General features: G+C 30.6%; 3 protein-coding genes across 6 annotated transcripts; all 3 read left to right on the plus strand.

Moving 5' to 3' along the window:
• The first annotated feature begins 1,740 nt into the window (after positions 1–1,740).
• LOC118048289 (UPF0481 protein At3g47200-like) lies at positions 1,741–2,844 on the plus strand. Its single transcript, XM_035057894.1, has one exon. The coding sequence runs from the start codon at positions 1,741–1,743 to the stop codon at positions 2,842–2,844; it is 1,104 nt and encodes a 367-aa protein (XP_034913785.1).
• An 8,673-nt stretch (positions 2,845–11,517) lies between these two features.
• On the plus strand, positions 11,518–14,961 carry LOC118048401 (mitochondrial uncoupling protein 1). Of its 4 annotated transcripts, XM_035058065.2 has the most exons (10): positions 11,524–11,675; positions 11,776–11,879; positions 12,403–12,621; positions 12,723–12,801; positions 12,945–13,078; positions 13,162–13,260; positions 13,347–13,451; positions 13,712–13,786; positions 14,303–14,389; positions 14,651–14,961. In XM_035058065.2, the coding sequence occupies exons 2-10, from the start codon at positions 11,796–11,798 to the stop codon at positions 14,684–14,686; spliced, it is 918 nt and encodes a 305-aa protein (XP_034913956.1). In that variant the 5' UTR covers positions 11,524–11,675; positions 11,776–11,795; the 3' UTR covers positions 14,687–14,961. The 4 variants fall into 4 exon arrangements, with proteins under 4 accessions (XP_034913953.1, XP_034913956.1, XP_034913957.1 ...); XM_035058062.2 differs by lacking the exon at positions 14,651–14,961 and having other exon boundaries at positions 11,518–11,675; positions 14,303–14,644; XM_035058066.2 differs by lacking the exons at positions 11,524–11,675; positions 14,651–14,961 and having other exon boundaries at positions 11,776–11,814; positions 14,303–14,644.
• A 4,153-nt stretch (positions 14,962–19,114) lies between these two features.
• On the plus strand, positions 19,115–22,478 carry LOC118048397 (E3 ubiquitin-protein ligase HAKAI homolog). The gene is made up of 3 exons (XM_035058058.2): positions 19,115–19,488; positions 20,238–20,296; positions 21,218–22,478. Exons 1-3 carry the CDS (start codon positions 19,210–19,212, stop codon positions 22,374–22,376), a joined length of 1,497 nt encoding a protein of 498 aa, XP_034913949.1. The 5' UTR covers positions 19,115–19,209; the 3' UTR covers positions 22,377–22,478.
• Positions 22,479–22,606: the final 128 nt, after the last annotated feature.

Below are 22,606 nucleotides of genomic sequence, written 5' to 3' on the forward strand. Positions count from 1 at the left end.
AAAAGAACCAATTGCTAAAAAGTAGTTAATATCGTAACATTGTTACATAGGACTCAACTCATAATGACGACTATACAACGTTTGGCTTTGTGTTTCATCAAATTTTATTTTTATTTTATTTTTGTTAAAATTAAGTGTGGTTTGTACTTTTTGGATCGTTTTGATGTGCTGATATCAAAAATGATTTTTAAAAAATGAAAAAACATTATTGACATGTATTTCGGCACGAAAAGCTATTTGAAAAGCAACCGCTACCACACTGCCAAACATTATTGTCATTATGAGTTGAGTCCTATGTAACACTCGTGTGTGTTTGGCAGTGTGGTAGCGATTGTTTTTCAAATAGCTTTTCGTGCCGAAATACATGTTAATGATGTTTTTTTATTTTTTAAAAATCATTTTTGACATCAGCACGGTCCGTATTTAATCTCCCTAAAAATCTAAAAAGGAATCAAATCAAGCATTTAAATTGGTCACTCTATAAAGCTTGCAAATGGCGATCATAATCACGCTTTTGTAAACATTCACTAAATATAGCATTGGTTTTTGCATTTTAAATTTTTTTTAAAGAGAATCTAATTTTTTTTTATTTTAAATTAATTATCTTTTGTATTTTAATATATTAATATAAAAATATTTCTTTAAAAATAAAAAAATTATTATTTTAATACATTTCTTAATAAAAAAATATTTAAATAACAATACTCCCTAAATACCCCAAAATCTTCTAATAAAAAAAACAATCCTATTTGCTGCTTCACGTGCACACGGATTTCCATCTCTACCGTCCATTAGCTTACCGATCTACGGCTCAAATCCCATTTCACTGTCTCCTTCCTTCCTCCTTCACCTCTCCTCTTGTTATTTCAATGGCACAAAGCAAACAGCAAGAAAATCCACCGGAGGGAAAGCCCCAAGGAACAACTAGCCACGAAGGCAGCCAGCAAAACATCTTTTTGGACACGAGCAAAACTTCTGAAACTGCGGTTGTTGAGAGCTTTTGGCTTTTTATGAGACATCATGTTTTTTTTTATTCAAAACAATAGTACATGAAAAATAAATTTCTCAAGGGAAATTATCAAAATTACGTGCACATTTCTTTATCATATTTCTTTTTCTAATGTAAAATATCATTTTTTCTAAACAAAAACTCTTTAAGAGTTTTTTTCACAAATATACAATTTCATATGAAACAATATAAATTAATTAATTAATTAATTTAATAATTAATTTCTAGCATTTGATACAAATTATGTGGAACAAGGCACATTATTAATAATTTTAATTAAAGAAATTTAATACATCACTTAATTTTGTATCACCTATGTGGCCACACACACACACACATATATTACTGGTTAAATTGTTGCTAGTGAAGGCAAACTTAAGGCTGAAAGTTTCATCTCTTTTCTGGGTTACGTAATTGAATTTATTTTCCCTGTGATAACAATTTTTTTGATCTGCTTGTTTTGTTCTAAAACTAGCTATCATCTCAGTTATGTCACAGGATGGAATCTGGCGGACCATCAAGTACTAATCGTGAGCTGAGTCATCAAGTTTCGCTTGATATTGATAGATTAATCCAATCCGTGAAGAAAGAGCTGGAAATCTCATATGCTTTCTCCGACACGTTGTATATATAAAGTTCCTGAGCAATTACGCGAGTTGAACGAAAGGGCCTAGACGCCTCGATTGGTCTCCGTAGGTCCAATTCACCATGGTAAAGATATGCTCAAAGCTATGGAAGACCACAAAAGAATGTACCTGCAGGAATTCCTTGACCAGACCGAGGTAAATGTAGAGGCTTTTATTGAATTTATAAAGGAGAACGAAACAAGATTCCGTGATTCCTATGCGGAAACCATTGGGTTTAGTAGTGAAAACCTCATAAAAATGATATTAATGGATGCTGCCTTCGTCATTAAGTTTTTGCTGAAGTGGAATTACAAGGACTTCAGAGGAAGAAGAGACAACATTTTCTATCCTCCATACAAGAGTGTACACGTAAGGCTTGATATCTGTTTGCTTGAAAATCAGCTCCCGTTCTTCATCCTCGAGGATTTGTACAGAATATCCAACATAGATTCTCCAAAACCAACCAAATGTTTCAATTCTCCAAAATCTACACTGATTGAGCTTACTCATTGGTTCTTTTCAAATGAATGGGGTTCTCCAGGGGCAGTAGGGGAATATTTGGGGAGAGCAGATTTCTCCGAAGTGAAACATTTGGTTGACTTTCTTACAATTTATTATCGGCCAACAGAAGTACAGCAACCGATCGAGGAACTTGACGTTCTGACCGCACCCAGTGTAAAGGAGCTCCACCAAGCGGGGGTCAAGTTTGTGCTGAGTTCAAGCAAGAATCTTCTGGACATAAAATTTGATAGAAATAAAGGGAGGCTAGAAATCCCACGATTACGGTTAGAAGACAGAACAGAAGTCATAATCAGGAACATGCAAGTCTTTGAGCAGTGCCATGTCGTGAATTATGGTTATGTTGGTGACTATATCTTCTTGATGGGTCTCTTTGACAGTGCCAGTAAAGATGTGGAAATACTATTTGAAAATCATATTATAGAAAACTGGCTACCGTCTAACAAGGAAGTGGTACAACTATTTTACAATCTCAACAAACAAAACAGAGTGTCGCGAGATGTCTTTCTCTTTAAAGGTCTCATTAAAGATCTGAATGAATTCTGCGAAAGGCCATGGAACAAGTGGAAGGCAAATTTTAAGCAAAATTACTTCAATACCCCATGGGCAGCAATCTCTGTCTCAGGAGCTGTTATTCTTCTCATTCTGACTGTCATACAATCCGTCTGCTCTATACTTGAAGTAGTTTAGCTTCTGTTTTCTTCCTTGTACTTTTCTTCTAAATGACAAGGTTGTTTCAGTAGAAATTCCAAGCAATGAAGACTGTATAATTTGTTCTGATTGTCTCTTTGAAACTGAAATTGTTTTTTGTTTGTTCTATGCCTTCCACGCGCATGCTTAACATGGGGTTTAAGGTCTTAGCGGCTACCTTCTTTCATCTTAGATTATTGATAAAGGGGTTTACATTACCATAAAGTTGGGTTCACAGCTGACAATTAGGGGTGGAAAATAAAGTCACAGCAAGCAACACAATAATATGATGGAGAGGTAAGGTATAAGTAACTGAGATATGTATTTACTTTTTATTTCAATTAATAAAAGATAAAATTATATTCTAAAAAAATCATGATCTAAAAAATAAATATAAATGAAACTAATTGAATAAACTCATGCTCTAAAAAAATATCATGCAAGGCCCAACACATCAATAATATTATTTAAAAATAAATATTTTTTATTTTGAAAAATAAAGTTCACTTGTATAAGACCAAAAACAAATTATAGATGAATTGAATAATATCTTGAAAAATCAAACACTGACAAAACAATTCTAAAAAAAAAAAATATTAAAAAATAGCATGCAGAACCAATGATCTAGGTCATGAGATCGGAATAAACTCATAAAAAAAACTATAAATGATCACAAAACCAATATTTTTTAAAAAAAAACTAATGTAGAACAATAAGATCAAACAAAATTAAATGTCAAAAGATAAAATTAGAAAAAAAATCAAATACATAAAAGGATCTAAAAAAATGAGGGAGAAAAAATAACATTATTAGAGGGAAAATAAATTTTTTTAATTGGAGGGTTAAATTGAATTGGAAAATAGCTTTAACCAAAGGAAAAAAAAATTCAAAATAATGAGGGTTTAACTGGAAAAATAAAACAACAAAAATTTGATTAAATGATGAAATTGAAAACAAAAAATTCAACAAAAAGGCAAAGAAAAAAAATAAAGACCAAAATGAAAAATAAAACATATGAGAAATTATAATTGAAGAACTAAATTTGAAAAGAAAAACAATTCTAGAAAAGGAATAATCATAAAATAAGAAATTAAAAGAATGAGAACTGAAATTAAAAACAAAAATATATGAGAAATTATAATTAAAAGAATAAATTAAAAAAATATCTATAAAGGGAATAGGAACAAAATAATAAATAAAAGGAATAAGAACTAAAACTATAAAAGAAATAAGAATGAAATAAGAAATTAAAAAAAAATAGGGACTAAAATTAAAAACAAAACATATAAGACATTGTAATTGAAGGACTAAATTGAAAAAAAATAAAACTTTTATAAAAGGAATAAAAACGAAATAAGAAATTAAAAGAATGAAAACTAAAATTAAAAAGAAAGAAAGAAGGACAATGTTGTACTTTATCTACCATCATACACCTACACGCACCACGCCTTGTAAAAGAGAACACGGTTGTGCATCGAGGGAGCGAGTGGATGGTCAGATTTGATCGCAAGGTGACATAACATGCGCCATCTGAACGGCATGGATGCCACCATATTTCTTAAACCCGATCTAGTTCAAGGCCCGGGTTCCGGGTTTTAAACAGGTTATCGGATCGTCCTGGTCAATTTATTTTATTAAAAAAATCAAAACGACGTTATTTTAGTAAAAAAATAAAAGTCAACAGGTTGCAACCTGGTTTTTTACTGGGTCTTGTTAGGTCAACTAGGTCGCCGAGTCACCCCAGGTTTTTTCTTTTCCTATTTTTTTTAAAACCCGACCCGGTTCCAACCCCGGGTCAACCCGCCGAGTCGGGTCGAGTTTTAAAACTATGGATGCCACCCCCTTGCTTGCGCCTGTGCACGCGTTAGAAGATTTTCTGATTAAAAAATTCCAAAAAACATGAAAATACTGAAATGCCCCATGATCTTTTTAATTACACAAGTGCCCATGTGAAAGTTCAAAAATACCCAAATTCAAAGCTTTTTTTTTATTATTATTATTCGTCTTTTCTAAGGTTAAAAACATGATATCATTGTACATGGATAATAGAAAAAAAACCTGAAAATCCTTGTCCCTCGACTCAATATTTTTTTATCTCGTGGCAAAGAAATACTTTTACTACAAAGAAGCTTGTGATGAAAGTCCTAAATCAATAATTTTAAATATTATTGACTCTCGATTAAAAAAATATTTTTATTGTATAAAAAAATACATGCACCTCTAAATAAATTTTTAATAACCAATGAGTGGAAAAGATACAAAAAAAAAAAACCTCAGCAATAAGACTTAATTTTTTCCCCACTTAAGGATAAAATGATAATTTTGTTGTAATAATTTATAGTAAATAATGTCTAAGTACTACGGTGAAACTCCCACGCATTTTAAAGTTTTTGTTAAATTTTATGTTTCCTCTTCCCAGTAAGTAAATAATTTCGGCCGAAGCCCGCTTCAAAATGAATTTCATTGATTACTTTCTATATAGAAAGTAGTGTAATTTAATGAGGAGATTCAACACGGTTCCATTGGGGTGCATTGTTTTTTTTTTTTTTTTTTTTTTTTTTTTTTTTTGTTTCTTCCCCGTGCTCAGCAAGAATTTTTGTATCACAATTCAAAAATACAAGTCTCAATCAACATACGTCACAATTCATTAAATATAACCATTCACAACTCATTATCAAACACAATAAAAATTAACATAATATTTTATTAAATTTAAACTAAATTCATAATTTTCAAAACATTAAAACATGTAATATAACTATATCTAAAAATTACCCTAAATCATGGACGAGCTTAGAGTGCTTATGAACGAGCTTGCTCCACTTCAAATCATCCAACTCGAGGACACGCTTGTAGTGCCCGTGTAGAGATCAACATCAAAATCACCCTAGCTGGAAGGACTTGCATCCCTAATTATATATCCCGAATCAAGATAAGTGATCTCATCTTCTTACCTCGAGACGTTCAGTTTCCCTAATCTCTTTAAGTCCACCACAATACAAATTAAACAAATTGTTAATTAGAAAAAATGTCATCTCATCAACACCTTTTATGAATAATAGATGATGCTAACTAAGCCTCTTATATTAAAAAATGAATCGAATTAATAAAAAAAAACATATTTAGCATTCATGATCTATAATAAAAGTAATCACTTATATATATATATATATATATATATATATATATATATATAATATATATAACTAATTGCTTCAAATTAATATTTTAGTATTTTTTGAATTATTTTGATGTATTAATTGTAAAAATAATTTTTTAAAAAATATATATATTATTTTAATATATTTCTAAAAAAATATTTTAAAAAAAAATCATTCAATTTCTCAAACACGCTTTAAAAGTCATTATCACACGCAAGAAACTCATTCAAGGTAAGTGCCGATTGTTTTTTCCTGAATGTCTTTTCAAGTATATAACCACGTCTCTCTTCATGATTATAATATCGACGAGATTCTGGATAATTTCTTGCTCTGTCCTCGTAAACTACTTGTATTGTTTGCTTGCCCATTCCTAACCAATTGCAGCCAAGGTTTCCTCACTACTGTTGAAAACTTTGTACGCAACGGCTCGTAAATAAGCACCAAACGGGTAAATTACAACTCACTACAAAAAGTTACTCTCGAATCACAAAATTATACTTAAAGGGGTTTAGCACTTTAGCTTGGTTGGTAAATGCTAAATACAGTGTTGTCAAACAGGCTGATGGATTGACCCGAAAATTTAATAATCTAAAAATTAATCTATATTAGATTTGAAGTTAAACAGATTAAGGAATTGATTAGATTATCAAACTCGATTATCCGAACAAATCAATTCAGGTTTGATTTTGACACACAAACACAAAAAAATTTAATGCTATATATTCAGTTTAAATTAAGAGAAAATATTGAAAAAATACAACTAGCTGGTATGGCCTTCCCTTTCTCCTCTACATACATCATTCATAGTTTGCGATGTATATATTTTAAAATATATTTATTTATTAATGTCACTAAGTATCTCGATGTAACTTGATTGATCAACTTATTATTATTTAAGTCAACTTGCAACTTGTTAATTAACAAGTCAGACTTTAACTCAAGCCCAACAACAACAGCAACAACAAGTAAATAAATTTAATTTTCATTTAATTATGATATTTGAATTTTAAAAAAGTCATAAAAATATGTACATATTTGAAAAGTACACCAATCCATTTCTACATGGTCTATTCAAAATCCAAAAGAGATCTGAATAAAAGGAATTTAATTTTGATATATAAAAGTTACACTCAAAAGCGAATTGTTATATAAAATTACTGACAACATTTTTCTTTTGAACTTCTACAAGTACATCATGGCTGTAATTTACATTACCTCAACAAAGGTGGATAAGCTTGATTTCTTGATGACCCGAACAATAACAATGATAAAAAAAAATAGTAATTATTGTTTGTTTTTTATATTTTAAAAGTATTTTAAAAAAAAAATAATTTTTTTTATTAACTTTAAATTAATATATTTTTAGTGTTTTCAAATTATTTTAATGTGCTGATATCAAAAATAATTTTTAAAAAATAAAAAATATATTATTAACTTATATTTTAACATAAAAAATTATTTAAAAAACAACTATAATCACTCTTAAATAAGCGAATCTTTCATACCATTTCATCCATTAGAAGATACAGTGGATTTATTAGTAATTGATTATAATATAGGAAATATATTCTTTAAAGAGTAATTAAATGACTCAAATACACAATATAATTTTATCTAAAATTATAATACACACATATGTAATCTAATTATTTTATTTAAAATAATCAGGAGTTGAAAGTTTTACTGCTTGAAAACTTTATTCTTGTTGGAAAGATAATATTAACAATAAACTAAAACTGCTCAGTGTTTCACTGTGCAAGTCCACAGTGAAACGCTGAGCTGTTTTTTTTTTTTTTTTTTTTACATTTGACTTTTTTTTCCAAGCTTTTTTTTTTTCTTCTTTGTCTTTTTTAAGCTATTTTTTTTGTTTTTTTTTAATTAATGTTTTTTTAAAAAAAAAAATTAATATTAAATTTTTTTCTATTTAGTTATTCAATTTTCATGATACAGATTTTGGGTTTGATGGGTTAATGCGGATTTTTTTTTCTCTTTTTAATTAATTTTTTCGAATGCAATCCACAGTGAAACGCTTAGTTATCTTTTTTTTTTTTTTTTTTAAGCTGTTTTGTTTTCTTTATTTTTTTTAATTAATATTTTTTTGTTTTATTTTTTTTTAATGTTTAATTTTTTTCTATTTATTTATCAAACTTTCATTACATGAGTTCCGGGTTTGACGCGTTAACCCGGATTTTTTTTTTTCTGGTTTTTCTTTTTAATTAATTTTTTTGTTAAATTTTTTTCTATTTAGTTATCAAACTTTCATGAAACGGATTCCGGGTTTGACGGGTTAACCCAGCTATTTCTGGGTTAACCCGTAAATTTTTTTTTTCCTATTCAGTTATCAAACTTTCATGACACGAATCACAGATTTGACGGGTTGACCAGGTTTGAAGGGTTAACCCAGTTAATTCAGTTTTTTTTTTCTTTTTTTTCATTAGTTTTTTTTTATGTGAAGGCTTTTTTTTTAATTAATATGTTTTTTGTTTAGTTTTTTTTTTTTTTGCTTTTTAATTATTTTTTTAAAATTTAGTTTGTTAATACTTAGTTTTTTTCTATTTAGTTATCAAACTTTCATAACACGAATCCCAGGTTTGATGAATTAACCTGATTTGACGGGTTAACCGAGTTAATTCAGATTTTTTTTCTTTTTCTTCATTAGTTTTTTTTCTTCCTTAGGTTTTTTTTCCTTTGTTTTTGTTCTTTTTAATTAATCTTTTTTTTTTCATTTTAGTTTATTAAGGTTAATTGTTTTCTATTTAGTTATCACACTCTCATGACACGAATCTCAGGTTTGATGGGTTACCCTGATTTGGTGGGCTAACCCAGTTGATTCATATTTTTTTTTATTTATTAGTTTTTTTTTTTCCAATTTCATCTTTAAATATTGTAATTAACTATAACTAAAAGACATAAATCTTTTTTCTTTCAATTTTATGACACGAATTCCAAGTTTGACGGGTTAAACCAGTTGATTAAGATTTTTTTTCTTTTTCTTAAGTAGCTTTTTTCTTTTGATTTGATCTTTTTAATATCGATTTGATTAAGAATTAAACTTTAAGATTTGTTTTGTATACTGGTCATTAAATTATTGTGATCTCATGAGGAGATTTTACTGTACCCCTCCTTGCAAAGCATTATTCATCGGAATAATGTTTTGTTTTATTGTTTTTTTCATTCCAATTAATCTTTTTTCTTTTTAATTTAATTCTGTAACATTAAATTTTTTTTCTTTTTAATTATCACACTTTTATAACAAAACCTTGCAACCAGACTCATATCAAAGGCTCCGGGTTTGATGTTGCAACAAAACCCACTTAAACTTGGGTCATGCAAGTTTAATATTATTATTAATATTATAAATAAAATTTTTGGATCATGAGTAACAGATAGACCCAATGCTTTTAGGTATAACTTTATAGAAAAACCTAACACTCTTAAATTTTAATTTTTTTAAATATTTTTTATATAAAAAAATTGACCCGCAGCGTAGCGCGGGCCACGTATTATTATAACAATAGCTAAAACAGCTCAGTGTTTCGCTGTGCAAGTCCACAGTGAAACAATGAGCTGTCTTCTTTTTCTGTTTTTTTGTTTTTTTTTTTTAAGGCTGTTTTTTTTTTTTCTTTTTATAAGCTGTTTTTTTTAATGAATGTTTTTTTTTGTTAATGTTAAATTTTTTTCTATTTAATTATCAAATTTTTATGATACAAGTTTTGGGTTTGATGGGTTAACCCGGATTTTTTTTTTTTCTGGTTTTTCTTTTTAATTAGTTTTTTCGGGTGCAATCCATATTGAAACTCTTAGCTGCCTTTGTTTTTGCTTTGTTTTTTTGAGCTTTTTTTTTTTTTTAACCTGTTTTGTTTTCTTTGTTTTTTTTAATTAATATTTTTTTTGTTTAATTTTTTTTTGTTAATGTTAAATCTTTTTCTGTTTAGTTATCAAACTTTTATTACATGGGTTACGGGTTTGACGCGTTAACTCGAATTTTTTCTGATTTTTCTTTTTAATTAATTTTTCATTTAATTTAGTTTGTTAATGTCAAATTTTTTCTATTTAATTATAAAATTTTCATAACACGGATTCCAGGTTTGATGGATTAACCCAACTAATTTTGGGTTAACCCGTAATTTTTTTTTTTCTATTCAGTTATCAAACTTTCATGACACGAATCCCAAATTTAATGGGTTAACCTGGTTTGAAGGATTAACCCAGTTAATTCAGATTGTTTTTTCTTTTTTTTCATTGGTTTTTTTCTTCATGTAGGTTTTTTTTTTTTAATTAATATTTTTTTTGTTTAGTATTTTTGTTCTTTTTGCTTTTTTTTTTCCTTTATAATTATTATTTTTAAATTTAGTTTGTTACTATTAAGTTTTTTTTATGTTTAGCTATCAAACTTTCATGACACGAATACCAGGTTTGACGGATTAACCTGGTTTGACGGGTTAACCCAGTCAATTCAATTTTTTTTTCGTTAGTTTTTTTTTCTTCATGTAGGTTTTTTTTCCTTTATTTTTGTTCTTTTTAATTAATCTTTTTTTTGTTCATTTTAGTTTATTAATGTTAATTTTTTTCTATTTAGTTATCTCACTCTCGTGACACGAATCTCAGGTTTGACGGGTTAACCTGATTTGGTGAGTTATCCCAGTCGATTCATATTTTTTTTTCTTTTTCTTTATTAGCTTTTTCTTCCAATTTCATCTTTAAATATTATAATTAACTATAACTAAAGACATCAATTTTTTTTTCTTTCAATTTTATGACATGAATCCCAAGTTTGACGAGTTAAACCAGTTGATTAAGATTTTTTTTCTTTTTCTTAAGTAATTTTTTTTCTTTCAATTTCATCTGTTAATATCAATTTGATTAAGAATTCAACTTTATGATTTTTTTTGTTTACTGGTCATTAAATTATTGTGATCTCATGAGGGGATTTTACTATACCCTTCCTTGCAAAGCACCATTCATGGGAATAATGGTTTGCTTTATTGTTTTTTATTTTCAATTATTTTTTTTTTAAGTTTTATTCAGTAATATTAAATGTTTTTCCTTTTTAATTATCATACTTTTATCACAAAACCTTGCAACCAGACTCATATTAAAAGCTTCGAGTTTGATGTTGCAATCAAACTCACTTAAACTTAGATCATGCAAGTTTAATATTATTATTAATATTATAAATATAACTTTTGGGTAAGGAGTGATAGACAAACATAATGCTCTTAGGTATAACTTTGTAGAAAAACATAATACTTTTAAATTTTAAATCTTTTTAATATTTTTTTATATAAAAAAATTGACCCGCAGCGTAGCGCGGGCCATATAACTAGTTAAGATACCTAGTCTTGATCTAACCATCAAATTAAGTCCTGAATATATTTTTTTAGGCCGTGATAACCCAAAATCCCGATCAATATAATGTATAAGAAGGAATTTGAAAGAAAAAAAAATTGAATAGCAAAAATAAAACATATATATATCCAATACGCAGACTCCTCTCACACAGCGACATGCGGATCAATTTTGTTTTTTTTTTCTTAATTAATTCTTAATCTTAATAATCTTGAGTAGTGGGGTGCAAAAGTATAAATGAGGGATGACGATGAAGAGCAGAAGTGAACAAGACAGATCAAAAAAGAACCAATTGCGCCACCTGCGGCTTGGCTCGAGTTGGTTGGTCTCTTTTCCCAAGATTCGATTTGCACGATTCCCATTGTTTCCTTTTCCCCTTCCTTTATTTATTTTCCCTCTTTCTTTCTCATTTTCTCTCCAGCTAAAATAATTGAAGCAAAGATGGTGGCCGATTCCAAAGGTAAATCCGATATCTCCTTCGCCGGAAATTATGCCAGTAGTGCTTTTGCCGCTTGTTTTGCTGAGGTAACGATACATGAATTAGTCCCCATTTCTTTGCACCTGATGACCATGCTTTTGTCTTGTTGATTTAATCATGTCTTTCTGTTTAAAAGATTTTGACATCTGAGCTAATCTAATGTAATAATCCGAAATTAAGATTTTCAATGAGATTTTATATTTTAGTGAAAGCTACATCTTTGTCCTTTAACACGGTTTTGTCTTTTGTATCACTCTTATCATCAGTTAAACACTTACTGTAATTGTTTTTTAGAAAAAAACAAATCACTCATTCCATTTAAATTGAATCTAGTTCCTTTATCTTATCATCCATAATAATTAGTTTAATTATGTTAATTGAAAATCAATGGTAACTGGGCAATCATTTTTTCATACAGATTGTATCTTGAATTATGCTGTTTTTAGGCTATATCTGTTGAGTTAAATTGTTGGAATTGCGCTTTCTTTATTTATTACCCTGGATGAGCAATGACTAAGTTTTATAATTGGGTCAAGAGAGCTGATTAAGGCTGACTGTCTATGAATGCAGATATGCACAATTCCGTTGGACACTGCAAAGGTTAGGCTGCAGTTACAAAAGTCAGCTGTTGCAGGGGATGGATTGGCCTTGCCAAAATACAGGGGTATGTTGGGCACGGTTGCTACCATTGGTAGGGAAGAAGGGTTGTCAGCGCTTTGGAAAGGAATTGTACCTGGATTGCATCGGCAATGTGTTTTTGGAGGGTTAAGACTTGGGTTATACGAGCCGGTGGGTTTCTAAATGGTCTTTTATTGTGAAGTAGTGAGTTAATTCATTATGTGCTGTTTGATTGCTGATTATTGTGACATTTAAACCTCGATCGTTGTCAGGTTAAGAACTTTTATGTGGGCAGTGACTTCGTTGGAGATGTTCCTTTGACCAAGAAGATTCTTGCTGCACTTACTACCGGTCAGCTTAATTTGCCGATGTTTAGAAATAACTTGAAAGAAAAATTTGTCTACTAATATGTATATTCTTGATTCTGATACAATTGCTGGACGCCTGCTTTTTTCTTTTTCCCGTGTTGGTGATGCACTTCTCTCATCAATCAGGTGCCATTGGAATCACTGTGGCAAATCCAACTGATCTTGTGAAAGTTAGACTTCAGGCTGAAGGGAAATTACCACCTGGTGTACCAAGGCGCTATACTGGAGCTTTGAATGCATACTCGACGATTGTGAGACAGGTATCTAAATGAAGATAAAGACAATTGAAAAATATAGCCTTTATATTAGTCAGTCTGTTTTAATTCAGTTTTCTAATTTTCAGGAAGGAGTTGGGGCGCTCTGGACTGGGATTGGACCCAATGTAGCCAGAAATGCTATTATAAATGCTGCCGAACTGGCCAGCTATGATCAACTGAAGCAGGTGAACTCAATATGCAACAATATGATGCCTTTTCCACAATTGCATAGAATATTATGTACTATTTCTAATTTTACTATTCAATGCAGACAATTTTGAAAATTCCTGGATTCACAGATAATACTGTCACTCATCTTTTTGCTGCTCTGGGAGCTGGTTTTTTCGCTGTTTGTATCGGTTCCCCAGTTGATGTGGTAAACTGTCTATATCTGTATAAACACTAATATTTCATAAGGATATTATATGCAATATGTGCTCAAATTATAACTAGTTCAAAATTAACCAGTGTCTACAATGCAGTTAGCAACTTTTGTTTATGAACTAGTCTGTTCATTTGCATTCCCACTGGTCTTGGCCTCCTGGGTCAGTGACCTGTTTGTTATATTCCTGCCAAGTATATTTCAGTTGCATGCTCGTTTTAATGCATTTTGTTTTTATAAATTTATTGCTGCAGGTCAAGTCGAGAATGATGGGAGATTCTGCATACAAAAACACACTTGATTGTTTCATCAAGACTTTGAAGAATGATGTATGTTGATTACCTTTCAATTTATATATCTCTCTTCTGGAAAGGAAAACTAGTTCTCCAGTCATTGACATGTTAATAAGTTTACCATTAATTATATCATAAGCTAAGTACAAGTACTTTATGTTAGATATTATTGCATCTTATATTCTATTTTATCCAAAATAACATTTATGTTTCGAGTAATGCTAGGGATGCTAAAAGTTTGCAAATTATCATTTACTAATTGTCAGCACATAGGAAAGTTGATAAAATCATGATGACATGGCCCTATCATATTTTTTCCATACATACCATGATCAAAATTGATTATTAATTTATCATCTCTCAGATGTCACTTTACTAGATAATAAAAGAAATTTAGCAAACTAGCTAGCATCTCTAGCATATGCTTATGCTTTTAACTTTAAGGGGAAGCGTTTGTTTTGCATGAATATTCTAGGCCATTTTATGTTTTCAACATATCTACATGTGCAAGTAATTAGAGCAAATTACTATAGAATATGATGTTTTTTGCAGGGCCCGCTCGCTTTCTATAAGGGCTTTATTCCAAATTTTGGGAGGCTGGGATCTTGGAATGTGATAATGTTTCTAACTTTAGAGCAGGTACAAGTTGTAGAAATTCGTTCTCCAATTGGTATTTGTTTCTCCTTCTTTAATAGCTTGGTTTCTTTTAATTTCTGCGGTGTTTCTAATAATCTGGCCTGCGCACTGGTTTTCAACTTCCTTCAGGTAGCGTGTCTGAAACATATTCGGTCATTTTTTTATGTGATTATTTTCAGCAGGCACACGTTTGGTTGTTTGTTTACTAATTACATTTAGTGGCTTAACACTTTATTTTATTTTTATTTTTCTTTCCTATGTCAGGTAAAGAAATTTGTCAGAAACTTAGAATCATCTTGAGCTTCAACATGATGGCGAAGCTACAATGCATGGGGATGATGGAAGTAGTCCCTATAAAAATAAGTTCCTCGTCTGCCTTTGTCATTTCTCTTATTTAGATGAGGAGTCCTGCAAGGGAAATTATAGAAACTCAAAAAAGCTTTGAAATAATTTTTTGGTACTCGATTTTTCTTACTTCTTGATTTACCCTCTTGGGTCCTAATTGTTTCCTTTTCGTAAAAGGATTGAACTTGGAATTATCATGGAATGAACTTGTTGCCTTTTTTTTTTTTTAATCTACATATCGCTAGAATTCTTTTTTTTATGTTCATTTTTTTTCCTCCAAAATTTACTGTTCTCCAGCTAGTTTGGGTTCGAGGCTTTGCTGTTCTCCCCTGGTTCTCATTTTCATGTAAATGCAACTTTCCCTCTCAGGCCTCTACAACACCAACTCCGTATGAACCATTCCTCCAAAGAAATCTCTCTATCCAAGGAGATTGCTTATTTTCCTCACATCTTGGATATAAATCATAAACATATCTTTATAGTCAAGCTCTTTACTAATTAAGATAATGATATCTAAAACTCTTGAGGGGTGTAGTTTAACTGGTTAGATTTTAGATTTATTTAATAGAGATTACCAGTTCGGAGACTTTTATAAATATTAACTTCAGCGATCATGCAATCGCATCAACTATAATTTTTATAAATTGAGTTGTTCCTCTGTTAATAATAGCACAATCAAGTGTCTTGATGGATGTATATTACGAATTTGTGGGTATATCTGTTAAATGATCCATTCATATCTGAAACAGCCCGTTATTTACATAAGTCTGGATTGTTATCAAGTCTAATCTGTAATTAAGTTTTGGCCCATTCTTCCTGACACAGACTTTGTTTCTTCTTGATTAATCGTGTGCAACAATAATATAACATAAACACACTGATCAGATTAATTACCCTAAAATAGATCGATTTCACTTTGCGATTTCTTTTCTCCTCTGCCATGAATACCAAATCTCACACCTCAACAACACTCAGAATCTCACAAAACTAAATCACAGATTTAATAATCCCTATCCTTTGTGATCTTTTTGATTCGTGAAACCAGAGGACATTATTAGCTCCAAAGTGAGCTTAAGGTGAATTATGTTCTTTGACAAAATTATAAATGAGATTTTTTAAAATATTAAAAAATATGTAATTTTATCTTTTTGTGTATATCCGACAACTGATACTTTAGGCAATGTTTATTGTCTTGGAGCTTTTTGTTTATTTTAACATTTTTTATTTTTATCTTTGCTGGATTAACCTCGAACAAATTTTTTTAATTTAATTTAATTATTCAATATTAAATTGGTATAGAATTACCTTAATTTTTTTGTGTTCTTTATTAGATCTTACTCTTTTAACAATAATTTTTTTTAATTAAATTAATTTATCTCACCCTTCAACATTGAATTTGTTCTATATTGAATTTTTTTGTTGAGTTTAGGTCTAGAATTTAATAATTTGTGATTTTAGAAGATTAACTTGGGCTTAGAAGGTTTACCCAATTATGCTTAGTTGTTTTTTTTTTTAATTTATGTTTTTTCGATTTCATCTTCGGATATTTTCTGCTTTTTTTTTTCAATTCCTATAAGATTTTTTATTTGTCTTGAAAAAAAAAAAAACATGTGTTACCTAGAGGTTTTTTTTGGCTTTGTTCAATTTAGGTTTTTTTTATGAGAATTTATGCTTTCGAATTAAATATAAGCATAAGATGTTTTTTGTGCTTTGTTCCAATTGCTTTTGAGACCTAGGCCGGTCTAAATCTCAGGTTCCTCAAGTCACGAGTCAACATGTCAGGTCAAGCATTTTGAGTATCAAATGATGTATTTTGATTTTGTTTTTCTTTTTAATTTTTTTTCTTTTTCAGATTTGGTCTTCTCTCACTTTATTTTTATTTTTATTTTTATTTTGAATTCTTTTGTAAACTTGTGGACTTAGGAATTTTCAATTTGGCTTTTCAGTTCAATATTAATGATATTTTACTTTTTGACTCTTCATGTTTTGGTTTTAAATTTTTATTTTTAGTACCTTTATCATATTTTAATTTTTTTTTATTTCATCATTGGATCCATAAATCTAGATTTTTTTTTCAAATTCATCACCCGAGTTTGCTGGTATTTAGTTTTTACTTTTTTTTTATTCATTGATTTTTTTCCTTGATTCTATCTTTCATTGTTTAGATTCATATGGATTGATGTTCGGTATTTTTTTTTATATATATATTCTCTTTATATGGTGTGGAGCTATTAATTCCTTTTCTTATTTAAAATATATTTACAAGTCTGTCATTTTTTTTATGCTTAAAAAAAATTATTGGATCCATAATATTGATTTTTTCTTCAAATTCTCTTGTTTTTTTTACGCTAATTGACTATGTGGTAAGATGTGTTTCTTTCATTATATATAAATGCCTTCACTCGGTGGCTCCATCTTTGAGGGTTATTGTGTATAACATCGTGGGAGACTTATTCACTTAGGTTCATGGGAACTGAGAAATTCAATTTTAACACAAACCCCCTTTCACTCTTCCTCTCTTAAAATTAATAAATGCCTGAAAAACAAACAAAAACTCACTTTCCGGTATAAACACCCACAATATAGGTTTTGATGCTCAGTTATATTCTGAATATAAACTAATGTCTACTGGGCTTTTTACTGGCTTGGAGCTGAAAAGGGAGGCCCATCTGGTGAGAAGCCAGGACTCTTTCTGGCCCATCTTAGGCCATCAAATCATATATGTTGACGGTATTCTCGATAGAAAATTGCTAGATAGAATTGAGTTTCTCAGACAAATGACCCTTTTTTGGGTTTGGACTTTGGATAGCGGGATTCTGGCAAGGCTAGGTTTTGTTTTCTTTTTAATTTGATGGTAAAACTATAATATTTAATATAAGGATTATTTAGTTATTCATTAGAATATAATTACAAATAAGTAAATAATTAGATTTTTATTTTATTTTATTTTTGGCTAAATGTGATATAGCTTATAAACAGTGAGATTTAAATTATAATTTCTGAGGAAATTAAGAAAAATAAATGACTAAATTGTAGGATAGTCAGAAAAATTTTCTCATGTGGAAATTGGATAAATACAAGTTGTAATTTGTCCCAAGTAGTTTATTTTTTTTAATTAACCAGTGTAAATCGTTCGGTATTACTTGATTTTCTTAATCGTCTTTAAATTGGTCCTTGGTTCTCTCTTTATGTTTAAGATTGGTTTATTTGATATATTATTAGGCACTTGATTGGAAATATTATCACAATGCTCTGTTTGTTTGTTGTAAAATGTTTTTTTTTTTTTTGAAAAATAGTTTTTTGCATGAAAAAGTTAATTCCTGAAAAATAAATTATTTATTTTTTGTTTGACAATATCATGAAAAATAAATTAAAAAATATTTTTTTAATAATTGGTTATACGTTAAAAAATAAACTGAAAAATAATTTATTAATATTTTTTTTAAGTTTAATAAAAGAATAATAACCAAGATTGAAAAATGAAAAAAGTTAAAAAAAGATAAAATTAAAAAATAATTTAGATTTTATAAAATTATTTTAAATAAAAAATAGCAATAAAAAAAATGAATGAAGGACCATATTTGAAAGATAAAAAAGTCAAAAGATGATTAAATTAAAAAAAAAATTCATAAATTATTTAAAATAAATAATAAATAAAATAATAGAGACCATAAATAAAAAAAAAACTAATTAAAAAGGATAAAAAAATAATAATTAAAACAATGAGGATCAAAGCTGTTATAAAAAATAAGTTAAATTAAATTGTAATAGGCAAAATAAAATAAAATTAATTATAGGATTCAAAATAAAATATATAACAATCAAAAGATTGTGAATCAAATTTAATATAATCAACAAAAATATAATATTTTTTATTTTTTTACAATTGTTAAAAATTATATTTCGCTCAAAATAATTTTTTTTAAAATCAAACCATTTTTTTATTTGTCCGAATAATATTTTTTATTGATCAATTTTTTTAATAATAAATAAACATAAATAATTTATAAAAAATCTTTCTTAATGAAACAAACAAACATGGTAAAATACTAAAAGCCCTAGTGTTTCTTTTTCCATTAATTAATAAATTTGATCTGTATATTGGTTCATTCATAGTTGGTCCAAACCCTAAAATCAAGTTCATAAAATGCAAAATTTTGAATGACAAAAAAATATTAAAGAAGAAAAGGAACTTAAAAATACTTCAATCATAAATGTAAAATAAATAAATAAAATAAGATAAAATAATTTGGTGTCTGATTGATTTCAATTCAGAATAAATATTCATGATTTCCATGACTTGTTATTAGTTGTATAATTAGGATTTTTTTTGTTAGCTTGGCAGACGACAAGTGGCTGCAACCTCTAAATCGACACGAGCCGTCGTTTACAATTACTCAAAAAAGAATACAAAGAGCCTTCCCTATTGAAGAAAAATCCCAGTTATCGTTTCAGATTGTTTAGGGTTTGGTGGAAAGATGCTGATTCGACTTAGCAAGCCATCATCAGAAACTGGTGGCGGCGGTGCTGCTGGTGGTGGAGGAGGGGCGGTGGTGAAACCCTTAACGTCAGAAACAGTGACGGTTGCTTGCCCAGACCACCTTGTACTTGCTGATCTTCCCGTAGCAAAAGGCATTGGGAGTGCAACCGCTGCTACCATTGCCAAGACTGTGGGCCGCAGATCGCGGCGTCAGCTTGGCGAGAGAGTCCATTTTTGCGTCCGCTGTGATTTCCCAATTGCCATCTACGGTCGCCTGGTAAATTAATTTTGAGTGTTCCTGTTTTGTCTTATTTATTTATGTTTTTGGTGACATCAGTAATTAAAAGTTAACAATTTAATCGAAACTGAATGGAGAATTTAGATAAAGAAATGGTTGAATTTTATGGAAAGGGGAAAATTTAAGAAACATGGTTGGGGGTAATATAGTCTTAGAACATTTTCGAGATTCTTGGCTGCTAAATGATGTTGATATTCGCCCATCTGAATAAACATTTCGGGTTTGTAGTATTGATATTGGTACCAGTCGGAGCAGAAGTGTTAGCTGACGGCTGCTTTGCTCTTCTTTTGTGTGTCCTGAAGCTTTTTTTTTTATTCTTATTAATGAAAGATTTAAAGGGACTATAATACAAGTGCAGTGGAGATGGGAATGTTAAATGGATGTTTGAAAACTAAAAGCATTGTAGGTAGGTGGAGGTGGCAGTCATTGTTAAAAAGTTGAATGAAGAGCCACTCAAAATGGTTTGGCTACTATATTGAACCATGAATTTGAGAAGGTAATGCTTCATATGTGTGAGGTGCTGAAAATTTATACTGTGTTCCAGTATGAAGCACGGGTTGTCAATGCTTCTTCCAGTGCAATCTGTGCCTTGGAACAGATGGTCTGTTTAATCCAAGATCCTCTGTTTAATGCTAGAAGTGTTATAATAGCTTGATAAGATACTTCTGTGTGTTGTGTAGTTATTCTAAGAGCTTGATGTGGGAGCTAACAAAATTATGTTTATGCAGAGTCCTTGCGAGCATGCTTTCTGTCTTGATTGTGCTAGAAGCGATTCAATATGCTATCTGTAAGGAGATTTCTGATCTTTTGTATACCTGCAACAAATTACGAGTTGTATAGTGCCACTGAAATATACAATTTTCAATACTTGTAGCGCGAAGTTGTTTTTGTAGGTTTCCAGAATTTTGAAATGTGATTTTGAGCTTCTTTTCTCAGAGTGATGATCAATTAATTTCATGTGAGAAGCTGAGAAATAATTCCTGGAGGCTTCTAAGAATTTATGTTGAGACTCCTTGAATTCTTTAGTAACTAGGAGTGAATCATTACAAGATGTCAGTTTTTTCATGCGTCTACCTTTTTCAACCACAATCAGAATTTATTGGAATTTATAGTGTCTTGTAAATCAGATTTATGTTGAGTTTCAGCCTTGAAAAAAATCCCTAACTGTTTTACTGAGCCAAAAATTAAGAGAACCCTTTTCTCCAAAAAAAAACAACACACACAAACAGAGAGAGTGAGAACATTTTATTTCTTATGCTTTAATTGTGAATATGCAACTCTAGCAACTGCTAATATCTTTATCCATACATGCTGCCATCAAAGGGCAGGTCCGCTCAAGTTCCTCTTGCAGCAAACCTGAAGATATGCTTGGTGTTGTATAGTTGTGTCTTCATTTCATTTCATCTACATGATGTGACTCTCGCTTGTATATAAAACATTGGAGGATGATAAAGTCTGTTGATGCTAGACTAGCTGCCAGTATCTCTTTCCTATTGGCATATCTATAATGACCTTCGTTTGGTTTGCCTGCTATTGTCTTGATGAGAATTTAGAACTATGCTACTATAACTGTAGTTATGTGGGGTACATTTAACAAAAGAGAGCAATTTTACTAGGGTTCATTAATTCAATCTATATTCAAATCCTTACCTTATCTATGAATTGATAATGAATTCACTATCTGTTTCTGATCTTTCATGGAACACAGTTGTGATGAACGTATTCAGAAGATTCAGACAATCAAAATGATGGAGGGGATCTTCATCTGTGCAGCTCCTCATTGTCTTAAATCTTTCCTGAAGAGTTCTGAGTTTGAAGCTCATATTCATGATAGCCATGCTGACCTTCTACAACCAAATGCAGTGAAAGATGAGGGCAACGAGTATGAAGTTCAGAGTACTAAACAACCAACAGCATCAGATTCCACTGTTCGAGCTCCTCCAAGGCCAGTTATTTCACCTGGTTCAAGTTCTCAGCTTCTTGATTTTGAAGACAAAGCTCGTCGGCAGCAGCCTAGAGAACCACTACAAAGGCCAATGATGTCAAAACCGCCATATTTTGGGCAAGCCCAAAATTACCTATCGGAGCCTCAGCTAAATAATAACCTTCCTCCAGGGTTTGACCGACCTGTCCAACAGAGTCATTTTCAACAGATCACACAGGGTCATCCACAACAAGAATCCAGCCAGTTTGCAGACAAGCAACAGGGAATGGTATCTGAGACCCCCATGCCTGAATACCCACCTATGCATTCCATTCAACCACCAAACTTTGTTGTGCCAATGAATTCGAATCCTCTATTAACTCCTCAATTTGGTCTACCTCCTTTCCAAACTGAGGGAGCTCAGCCATTCTATGTTGCACCCTATGAGATGGGCCAGATGGCCAGGCCAGATTCAGCACCAGATGGTGGGGCAGAACAAGGGTCTTTGTTGGGCTTCCCACCAGGCCCAGCAGGTGGTATGAATTTCATGGCAAATTACTCTCAACCCTGGAATTCTGGACCAGCACCAGGGAGCCAGGGAATTCCTGATGCTTTTGCAAACTCGTCAGATTCTCAGGGAAATATTGCATTTTATCAAGGAGACTATGGACGAAATCCAGGAATTCTACCAATGGTCCCTCCTCCCCCACCCACTGCCAACAAGGGGATGGAAGCTATACATGCTGGTAATATGGATCATCGAGATGGCAAAGGTATATTGGCACCACAGCCCTTTAAACATCCACCACCACCTCCGCCTCCCTTGCCTCATGCATCACAGTCCAAACGGGGTAAATATTATTCTGGGGATATGGGCCATGAGGGACCTGATTTTGGATGGCAGCATGAGAACCGTGATGGTTTTGGAAGTGGGCAGGAGTAGAGAAATTGCTTTGTTTTGCTGCTGTACCTTGTATTGAATTTTAGGGAACTCTTGCTTGGACCAGCTATATGCCTCTATATATAGCCTACCAGTTTTTGCTTCCTTCCCCTGCCTGTATTTGTTTTTCTCTATTATGGGCATTATTTGTGTTTATTTTTCTCCCACGGGAACTCTTAGTTAAAACTAGTTACCTGGCCTGCTTCTCACAGTAGGTAGGATCAATTTTTTAT

The sequence above is a fragment of the Populus alba genome, chromosome 6, assembly GCF_005239225.2.
Source record: "Populus alba chromosome 6, ASM523922v2, whole genome shotgun sequence".
Taxonomy (NCBI): domain Eukaryota; kingdom Viridiplantae; phylum Streptophyta; class Magnoliopsida; order Malpighiales; family Salicaceae; genus Populus; species Populus alba.